The sequence below is a fragment of the Xyrauchen texanus genome, chromosome 26, assembly GCF_025860055.1.
Source record: "Xyrauchen texanus isolate HMW12.3.18 chromosome 26, RBS_HiC_50CHRs, whole genome shotgun sequence".
In the NCBI taxonomy this organism is placed as follows: domain Eukaryota; kingdom Metazoa; phylum Chordata; class Actinopteri; order Cypriniformes; family Catostomidae; genus Xyrauchen; species Xyrauchen texanus.
In genome coordinates, this window is record NC_068301.1 from 25,620,415 (window position 1) to 25,631,653 (window position 11,239).

Below are 11,239 nucleotides of genomic sequence, written 5' to 3' on the forward strand. Positions count from 1 at the left end.
AGCGTCGATATTCACCTCTGGACTATGAAAAAAGGCCAATGAGAGTTGGCAACCAGTATTTGTCCATGTCCCACCCCCGGACATACGGGTATTTAAGCGGCGCAAATACGGGAGTTCATTCAGGATTTTTCTGAGGAGCCGGAAATGGTCCGGCCACAACAGTGGCTCGGCTCAGCGACGTGGCAGGGGAGACACAACATCTTGTTCCCTCCATCGGGGAACGGAGGTTACATACGTAACCTAGACGTTCCCCTTCTGTCGCTCTCTCCACGTTGTGTCAGAGAAGCGACACTAGGGGTCCACTTATAAAGCGCCACGCGCTGAGCCGTGTACGTGAACTGCTGATACAGGAGCGAGCAGGTATGCTTACGTGCAGGACGACCAACTGTATCAGGCTGCACGTACCCTTCCCCAATGCCCCATTTAAGCCATCAGGATTCCTTATTGTTACCCCGAAGGGGAACAAGGTGCTGGCTGCCAACCTGGGAACGGGCCAAGCCTGGCCGGGCCTCTTTTCTCTCTATGTTTCTCGCGATAGAGCAACTTAGGCCGGGGCCCTTACACGCATTGAGGGAAGGGGGTCTTAGCCCTTATTCAGGGCGGAGAAGACCCTGCGGAGGCCACGCCTACCCGAGAGGGGAGGCAAGTTTAAGTGGCAAAACCATCAGAGGCCTGACTTAGGGCCTATGTGGAAAAGTCGGTGCGGTGGTGGATCCAGCCTGTAGAGGGGGGAACATACAGCACGGCAACCAAGGCAGCCGTGACTGCCTAAGGGAAGCACGGGAGTCCACTCGCCAGAGGGGACAGAACCGTGGCGTTACACACAGGGGGAGTCCGAAGGAGGCCTTACCTGTGGAGCACCTACACCAGTGCAGGGTAGCTTGCGGTACCCGCATTGGCTTGGGTCGGCGAGTTCCTCTGCTGAACTGTGACCCACGAGGGCTAGGGAGGAATCAACCAGTGTCCCAAACCTGAGATCTCCTGGGAATGAAGGCGCACTGTTTCCCCTGGTTAGGGGGAAGGGCGCTAGGTGCAAGCGATTCACCCGGTCAGATTGTGAGCGTGCCACCAAGTTCTACGGGCTCGGTACCTGAGAGAACACGGGACGATACTGACCCAACTCGGAGATTGTAGAATCTCGCGAAAGTGTTAGGTGTTGCCCATCCCGCTGCTCTACAAATGTCTGCTAGGGCAGTGCCCCTAGCCAGTGCCCATGAGGACGCAACACTCCTGGTGGAGTGGGCTCGGACCCGCAAAAGGTGGGGGCACGGCCTGGGTGTGATAAGTCAGGGAAATGGCGTCGACAACCCAGTGGGCGAGTCTCTGCTTGGAGACAGCATTCCCTTTCTGCTGTCCCCCAAAGCAGACGAAGAGCTGCTCAGAGCGTCTAGTGCTCTGTGTGCGGTCCAGGTAGATACGTAAGGCACGTACTGGACACAGCAGTGAAAGGGCTGGATCTGCCTCCTCCGGGGCAGCGCTTGCAGGTTCACTACCTGATCCCTGAAGGGTGTGGTAGGAACCTTGGGCACATAGCCCGGTCGCGGTCTTAGGATCACGAAAGTGTCTGCCAGACCGAACTCCAGGCAAGCGTCGCTAACAGAGAACGCATGCAGGTCCCCGACCCTCTTGATGGAAGCGAGCGCGATCAGCAGGGCGGTCTTGAGAGAGAGGGCCCTGAGTCCAACTGAGTCAAGCGGCTCGAAGGGGGGTCTCTGGAGTCCTGTAAGGACGGCCGAGAGATCCCAAGAGGGGAACAGGTTAGGCCGGGAGGGAGCTATCCTCCGGGCACCTTTTAGGAACCTGACGATTAAGTCGTGCTTACCAGGAGACTTTCCGTCTACCGTGTCATGGTGGGCCGCGATAGCAGCGACATACACCTTGAGGGTGGAGGGGGACAGCCTCCTCTCCAGCCTCTCCTGAAGAAACACGAGCACTGACCTAACTGCGCACTTCTGCGGGTCTTCGGCTCGGGAAGAACACCAGTCCGCGAACAGACGCCACTTTAGGGCATAAAGATGCCTGGTAGAGGGGGCTCTGGCTTGGCTGATTGTATCTATGACGGTAGATGGTAGACCGGCTAGATCTTCTGCATCCCGTCCAGGGGCCAGACGTGGAGGTTCCAGAGGTCTGGGTGCGGGTGCCAGAGCGTGCCCCGTCCCTGAGAAAGAAGGTCCTTCCTCAGGGGAATTCGCCAGGGAAGGGCTGTCGTGAGGAGCGTGAGTTCCGAAAACCAAGTCCGGGTAGGCCAATAGGGGGCTACCAGAATGATTTGCTCCTCGTCCTCCCTGACCTAGCATAGCACCTGTGCAAGAAGGCTCACTGGGGGAAATGCGTACTTGCGCAGCCCCACGGGCCAGCTGTGTGCCAGCGCATCTGCCCCGAGGGGAGCCTCTGTCCGGGCATACCAGAGCGGGCAGTGGGAGGTTTCTTGGGAGGCAAACAGGTCTACCTGAGCCTTGCCGAACCGGTCCCAAATCAGCTGGACCAACTGGGGGTGGAGCCTCCACTCCCCGCCAGGCAAGCTTTGTCTTGACAGCGTGTCCGCTATCACATTGAGGTTGCCGGGGATGTGAGTAGCGCGCAGTGACTCCAGTCGCTGCTGACTCCAAAGGAGGAGATGTGGGGGGAGCGTACTCCGCTTTGGCGGTTTATGTAGGCTACAACCGTGGTGCTGTCTGTCCTGACTAGGACGTGTTTGTTCCGAGTTAACGGGAGAAACTTCTGCAGGGCCAGAAAAACAGCCAGCAGCTCTAGGCAGTTGATGTGCCAGCGCAGCGGGCCTCGGTTCCACCGGCCTGCGGCTGCGCGCCCGTTGCACACGGCGCCCCAACCCAATTTGGAAGCGTCGGTTGTGACCAGAACGCGTCGGGACACCTGCTGCAAGGGTACACCTGCCCTTAGAAAGCAGAGGTCTGTCCAGGGTTTGCAGGTTTAGCGGCAGGCAGAAGTAACTTTTACGTTGTGCGTGCCCTGGCGCCATGCTCGTCTCGGGACTCGAGTCCGGAGCCAGTGCTGAAGTGGTCTCATATGCATCAACCCCAGCGCGCGGCCGCCGGAGGATGCCATATGCCCCAGGAGCTGTTGGAAACGTTTTAGCGGGACCACGGCGCCTGGCTTGAAGGAAGCGAGGCATTTCAGCACTGACTGAGCAAGCTCATTGGAGAGACGTGCTGTCATTGAGACTGAGTCTAACTCCAGACCGAGAAAAGAGATGCTCTGGACCGGGGAGAGCTTGCTCTTTTCCCGGTTGACCTGAAGCCCCAAACGGCTGAGGTGCCTGAGCACCTGGTCTCTGTGTGCACATAGTAACTCTCGAGAGTGAGCCAGTATGAGCCAGTCGTCGAGGTAATTGAGTATGCGTATGCCGGCTACTCGGAGCGGGGCAAGAGCTGCCTCTGCGACTTTCGTGAAGACGCGAGGGGACAGAGACAGGCCGAAGGGGAGGACTTTGTACTGATACGCCTGGCCGTCGAATGCGAACCGTAGGAAGGGTCGATGTTGAGGGCAAATTGAGACGTGGAAGTACGCGTCCTTCAGGTCTACCGCTGCGAACCAATCTAGATGCCGGATGCCAGATATAATTTGTTTCTGGGTGAGCAGTTTGAACGGGAGTTTGGACAAGGTCCGGTTGAAAACTCGCAGGTCCAAGATCGGTCGTAAGCCGCCGCCTTTCTTGGGTACAACAAAGTAAGGGCTGTAGACACCCTTCTTCGTTTCGGTTGGAGGGACAGGCTCTATCGCGTCCTTTAATAGAAGGGAGGCGATTTCTTTGCGCAGGGAATGGGCATGTTGGCCGTGTACTGCGGAAAAATGTACGCCCACGAAGGGGGGCGGAGACCTGGCAAACTGAATTGCGTAACCGAGTCGAATGGTCCGGTGCAGCCAGCGTGACGGGTTGGGCAGTGAAAGCCACGCCTCTAAGCTCCGTGCTAGGGGCACCAAGGGGACGAAGTTTTTGGACGTATCCGGCGGGCTTCGCAGCGGTGCGGAACAGGTAACGCGGCGTTGGGAGGCAACGTGGCGTCCCGAGGCTCCGGTGCTGAGAATAAACTCAAAGCACTTACCTTGCTCCGCGTACCCGGCAGGGGGCGGGTTCGTGACTGAGGAGGAGGTCTGATGCTGGCGTCCTCTGGACTCGTCTGAACCGGCCGGCCGGGGAACAGTTGTGAGGCTGAAGGCGGGGACACCGCGTCCATGGAGCCGGGACTGTTGAGGCCTGAAAGCAGAGTGCCGTGCACGAATGAGAAAGCCGCTGTTATGCGCCGTCAGATCCAACAGCATGCAGAGCGTCAGAGGATTAACCAGGAACTTGGTGTGTAACTCGCAGCAGAGTTCATGCACGACCATCGTGAACTCCCGTATTTGCGCCACTTAAATACCCGTATGTCCGGGGGCGGGACACGCAAATACTGGTTGCCAACTCTCATTGGCCTTTTTTCATAGTCCAGAGGTGAATATCGGTGGTCAAGAGAGACCCCTAGTGTCGCTTCTCTGACACAACGTGGAGAGAGCGATAGAAGGGGAACACACAAACATAAACACACTGTAATTCTCGCTATCTCTCTCGAATCGCCTTTATTCCTCATGCTGATTGGGGACCGGGTGTGCGTTGTTCCAGCCCGACCCCGCCCTCCTCCGCTCTACAACGGTTTACCAACATTACGTCATCATGACAACAAAGTTGTAATACAGTATATAATGTAACACAGATTAGGTTAGTAAGTAATTTTATTACACTAAAATTACGTTACAATGTTTAATGTGAATGTTTTGTGGATATACTTTTGAAACAGTGTGTATTTGAATGTTTATGGACTGGCCCCATTCCCTACTATTGTAAGTCCCGTATTGTAACCACAATTTTTGCTTTAAAATACCGTCAAATACTGTTGATTGAATATTAACTTATACAACTTATTATAAAGTGTTAATGAAATGTTCAAAATAATGTGGTCTAGGCTGCCACTGGCTATATGCTAATAACTGGCGCTCATGAAAATGTTAACTACTAATTAATATTCCTCTCTTGTCCTTAGATCTATTCATTGAGCGGTTCTGCATGACAGGAGGGAGCAGTCCCATTGGGTACCTAAAAGCATGGCAAACAAACCTGTATCTGTCTGCTGATGCTGAAAAGGTTCAGGAAGCTCTCGCTGAAGGTTATGACACTGTAAACATTAAATATGAGATAACACAACAATTGCTTTGTACATTATCTTGTTGTGCATTTAAATACCTTCATGTTACCAGCTTGGCAAACTTGCTTACAAAGGTTTATATCTTACTGGATTCACATCACGTTTACTCACCATATGTGATACAGAATTGGTGTCAGTACAGTTACAGGTATATAAATAAAATAATATAATATGCCTAAATGGTACTGTAGGTTCTAGAAGTTTTATTGACAACATAGGAAATCATCCAAGAAATCTATTTTACGCTCTGAAAATCAAGAACAGGTGTGCTTGTAGAGGTACTATATTTAGACAGTGATTTGAGGGGCAACCCATCAATGATTTTGAAATGAAGTACCAAATTACTGAGTGGTCAAAGCGGCACCAAAGGATTTGCAGTATGCCATTTATAGATGAACCTGTAAGCATCATGTGGAGCTTTGTTTACTCAGTATTACATTAATCATATTGATATATTGCCTAAATATTTGAATAAGTAATAGGAAGGTGGGAAAAAAACATTGCAAGTAATAAGTAGGCTATACCTTGCAGTTTTTGCAACGATTTTTATCCATTCATTTAGGAAATAAACTCTTTAAGTTTATTATGCATTATCCTGTACACCAAACCAAGTGAATGTGTTACAGTCCAATGACATATTTGCTTTTTAGTGGCTTAATAGGCACTAATGTCTTTAAAGAATGCCCTTTAAAGGGTTAGTTCACCCAAATATAAAAAAATGTCTCTCATTGTTTACTCATCCTCATGCCATCCCAGATGTGAATGACTTTCTTCTGCTGAACACAAACAATGATATTTAGAAGAATATTTCAGTTCTGTAGGTTCATACAATGGAAGTTGATGGTGGCTAAAATCTTTGAGGTCCAAAATGCACATAAAGGCAGCATAAAAGTAATCCACAAGACTCCAGTGGTTTAATCCATGTCTTCAGAGGACATATGATATATACATTTTTAAATCTGTTTTTCACAAAAAGTCTCCTTCCTGCCCAGTAGGTGGCGATATGCACAAAAAATGTGAATCGCCAAAAACAAAAGAAAAAGAATGTGAAAGTGGAGATTTATAGTAAAATATGACTTAAATATTGATCTGTTCAAACGTATCATATTGTTTCTGAAGACATGGATTTAACCACCAGAGTCGTATGAATTACTGTCATTCTGCCTTTATGTGAGTTTGGAACTTCAGCGTTTTGGTATCCATTCACTTCCATTGTGAGGACCTACAGAGCTGAGCAATTCTTCTAAAAATCTCCATTTGTCTCTAATTTCAGAAGACAGAAATTCAAACACATATGTGATAGAATGAGTGTGAGTAAATGATAAGAGAATTTTCATTTTTAGGTGAACTATCCCTTTAACTGCCATTTATCATACTGCTTTTTCTAAAGTTGATGAGTTTTTTTTTTTTGTTAACAGGGATTGCAGCAGCCACCATGTTTATGACGGAAAAACAAACAGAGGTGTCAGAGACCCAGCTGAGAGTGGCATTCGATGGTGATGCTGTTCTCTTCTCTGATGAGTCTGAGCGTATTTTTAAAGCCCATGGTCTGGACAAGTTCTTCGAGCATGAGAGGGAAAATGAAAACACATTGTTAGATCATGTATGTGCAGGAATTTGATTGCTACACCTTGGTGCTGTTTATTTTGCTCAAGCAAACCCTAAAATATGCTACAATGCACATAATAAATTGATGTTTAAATAATACATTATATGTCCTCCTGGGTTCTGTGAAGCACCTGTACATAGAGTACATTGATGGTAAAGGTTAAAGGTTCTCCTATATCATCGGTCAGTAAACACTTTTTGTAAAATGTATTATTAAGAGTAAGAAGGAAAATCTCCAGGAGCAGAACTGAGCATTTTAGTTCTAGAGGGTTTCTGACTCTTGCATATTTTGTGCAGTAGATGTACTAAATAATGTCTGCATTTCATAGGGCCCACTGAAGAGTTTCCTGGAAGTACTTGGAAAGCTTCAGAAGAAATTCTATGCTAAAGGCTATCGTATGGACTGTCCCATCCGCACCTATCTCGTGACCGCCCGCAGTGCAGCAAGCTCAGGCATTCGTGCCTTAAAAACTCTCCGCGCCTGGGGACTAGAGACCGATGAGGCTGTTTTCCTGGCTGGGGCACCTAAAGGCCCCATGCTAGAGAAAATACGGCCCCACATCTACTTTGATGACCAGATGTTCCATGTGGAGGGGGCTGCAGAGATGGGTGCGATTGCTGCTCACGTGCCATATGGGATTGCACAGAAATGCCCTCATAAGAAAATTGCAAATAGTGCAAAATAACAGGCTGGAAAAAAATGAGGAGATGCCATAGGCAACATATGGCAAATGTCCTTCTTGTTTTGGTAGAGACTCTTAAGTGGGAGACATCCTTATTTTGTAAACTCAGTTATGCACACATTGGATCAGGACAGATCTCTTTTTTGGCCTTATTTTTATGTGAACTATGCAAGGCCTCACAACTACTCATTGGCATATACTAAACTGAAGATTATTTTGGAGAGCTTTCAGCTTGCATCCATATGACTCCAGTGGTTAAATCCATATCTTCAGAAGCGAAAAGATAGGTGTGTGTGAGAAACTTGTTAATATTTAAGTGCTTTTTACTTTACATTCTCCACCTGCCCTCAAGGTGGCGATATGCACGAAGAATGCGAATGGCCAAAAACAAAAGGAAAATGTGGAAATGAAGGTGGAGATTGATAGTAAAAAATGGACTTAAAATAGATATTTTTCCTCACCCACACCTATCATATCTCTTCAGAAGACAAAGTTTAACCACTGGAGTTTGATGGATTATATGATGACTTTATGTGCTTTTTGGAGCTTCAAAATTTTGGTCACCATTCAATTGCATTGTGTGGACCTACAAAGCTGTAGATTCTTCTTCTAAAAATTTGAATTTTTGGGTGAATTATCCCTTTAAATAGTAATGAATGGCATATTCTCATCTGTAAAGTCAAAAAGTACTTTTCTGTTTATTTTGTCTGCATATAATATATTTTGTTGACAGAAATAATGCCTCATGGGTTGATCCAGATGTGCCCACAGGCCTTATTAATAAAAATATATGTGATCAACTAATGTACTTATTTATTCCCAGCTCAGACAATTTGAAATATTTGGGCATATATCTGTTTATGATAAAGTGAAGAAAGTCGCTTTCTTGTTCAAAATATAGAAACAAAACATCTAAACAGCTTAAAATATCTACAGACAGGGCGATCCATTAATCATGCAGTTAATTTACCTTCTTTTTTTTTTTACATATAATCCTTGTATAAGCATACAGATAAAAGTAAAAAAAAAAAAAAGTTACAACAGTTCAAAGAACAAGTACATTTTTTCAAAATTTGGAAAAACTAAGGACGGTCATAAAAAACATATTTGTGCATGGAACTACTTTCTTACGCGACCAATCTGCCATTGCTTGTTCAAAACAAATGATGCGTCCAAGCCTCCATTAGTAATTAAAAAATTTCACTTCAGAAATAGTATGTGTGTGTGTGTGTGTGTGAGAGAGAGAGAGAGAGACATGGAGCTAGTGCGATCACCTGTTGCCACACCCAAGCAGAGACATAGTCAGCTATCTGAAGATCAGCTTTCGCAATGGTAAAATAGCAATCCAAGCGGGGGTATTTCTCCCTATTTCACGGTAGCCGGTGCGCAAGAGTCGATCACTATAGAAACCGCAATGTCCTCCGCCATTTTAAACAGCACCCATTGTGTTATTAATCAGTCTGTTATGTCTCTCAGTTGTGATGAGTGTAAATGCTGAAGTTGTTCGTTTAAAGTAATTTAAAGCTATTTCCTAGCTTTAGTAGCATAGTATAGTAAGTGTAGTAAGCGATCACAAAGAGCTGTTGTATGTAAACGGTGTGACGTGGATTCACTTCACTAAACATAAAAATAATCTTTTGCCACCACCTGCTGGCTAACATATGTAATGTCAAAAAAGAAAAAAGACAAACCATAGCTCTTAACAGATCTGCACTGCTCTTACACTTTAGTTTAGAACAGCATGAACACAAGTGGAGTGATACACACACAGTGAAGCGTCCGAGTGCTAATGGTGTAAGACAATCAGTGCTCATGGAACGCCTCTTGTCCAATCAGATTCGAGGACCAGAACTAACTGTTGTATATAATAATATAATATATATATATATATATATATATATATATATATATATATATATATATATATATATATATATATATATAATATTTATTTCATCCTGTATTGGCAGCTGATTACTTTAAGTGTGGGGTAGTGATGACAATTTCCTTTTCATGATGTGATTATTTATTCACATGTTTCTGGTGCCTTGATTTCCTGTACCACTGTGCTGATTAGTAATGTGTACACAATTCATCCTATAAACATTAAAACAAATTGTGTTGACATATTTAGCCTGTCTCCTTAAATTAATTCTCAGCCCATTGTTAAATCTACCTTAAATTATGCCTGTGACAGATTCTATTTGTGCCTTCCAGTAATTCTCCTGATATTATGGAGTTGTGCAGCTAGATGGAATTGTTATTGCTTTATACATTTTGAATGATAAGAATGCTTATATTATGGAAAAGTATGATTTAGTCTGAGGCAGGGGCGGCTGTGGCCATGGACCAAAGCCTAGCCACCCCACTCGCAATAGCTGTTTTGGTCATTTTTTGTCTTGGGCACATTTAGTTAGTCTTTCTACACCAACAACCACAATACCCCCCAACCCCCACCATTCTTATAAAGATTAAGTTAATTTTGCCAAGAAATATTTCAACGCCATCATTTGATTTTCATGACGATTGTTGAATAACAGATATGGCATATCTTGCTTATCTTAAATTATCTGCAAATGTCACTGATAGAGATAAAGATAATACATTATCAAGATATCAGCACTGTCAGATTCTTTCTAAAAATCTATGCTAAACTTAAGACTTTTCCAATACTGCAAAAACCTATACTTCAAAACAGCAGGATGCTAATATGGTTGCTAACTCTAGAATGAAGCAATGGAAGAGTAATGGAAAAGCAAATATAATTTCACCATTCATTGTGCAAGTGTATAGCTCACAATAATCACATGAAGAATCTGTATTGTCTATGTATATGGCTTGAATCCTTTATGACTAAGTGAATTTTTGCTCATGGTCTTTGCATCTAGAATTTAATGCACAAATCACCCTTGAATAAAAGCATAAAATTGCAAGGAATGCACATTTTTATAATGACAGAAATTCTCACACAAATGCTGTATAAAAGACAAATATCCACAGTTTTCCTGAGCAACCACTGGGCAGCGCCATGATGATTCTAATTTCCTGTTTTCTATTTCTGGTCTCGAGATGCCAGTAAAAACGGCCTAAATGAGCAATCCAGACAACAACAACCATTTAAGTGTTGCTTGGAGTAAACATTTCTTTCATGCTCAACTTGTGCAGTTGTTAGTGGTCCTACCTCGGAATAATTAATGTATTGGGGATTGCCCCACTGAAAACTGGTAAGTAAGGATTTTGACCGCTGCAGAACTCTGGTAAGGGAGTCGGAGACATCAGATAGGTCTTGGCCTTTTATTTGTGCAGTTTTAACCATATACACAAATCAAATATGGGTCTGAGGTAGTTTTTGAAATAAATAGGATAAATGTAAATGAATACAGATAATCTGCATACTTCTATAGACGTAACTGTAAATTACAGCCTCAAAAACAAACAACTTTTGTACAGTACAAGGTGGTATAAAAGAACAAAGAAATATAAATAAGACATGAACATTATAACGTATCATTAATACAAAACTGTAATAATAATGAAATGTGGAATGTATTATTTTACAGAGAAATATTACACTTAAATGGAATAAATGTTGTAAAAAGTAAAATATGAGCAGCCGCGCTGGCTGTTATAATCCTCTTATTAAACATGATAAAATAACACTAATATAGATAATCATCAACAACGTGACAAATACGAAGCAAGAATTAAACATGCTATGATACATTCAAGCAATCTGAGTTATTAACCACA

At 44.7% G+C, this 11,239-nt stretch overlaps 1 protein-coding gene across 1 annotated transcript in view; it reads left to right on the forward strand.

Moving 5' to 3' along the window:
- LOC127620318 (cytosolic 5'-nucleotidase 1A-like) overlaps window positions 1-9,335 on the forward strand; it is a 30,810-nt gene extending 21,475 nt beyond the window's left edge. The window contains exons 5-7 of the mRNA XM_052093511.1: window positions 5,037-5,159; window positions 6,617-6,801; window positions 7,136-9,335. Of these exons, the coding sequence (XP_051949471.1) occupies window positions 5,037-5,159; window positions 6,617-6,801; window positions 7,136-7,492 (665 nt within the window). The 3' untranslated portion in view covers window positions 7,493-9,335. The remainder of the gene's footprint in view (window positions 1-5,036; window positions 5,160-6,616; window positions 6,802-7,135) is intronic.
- The last annotated feature ends 1,904 nt before the right edge of the window (window positions 9,336-11,239 follow it).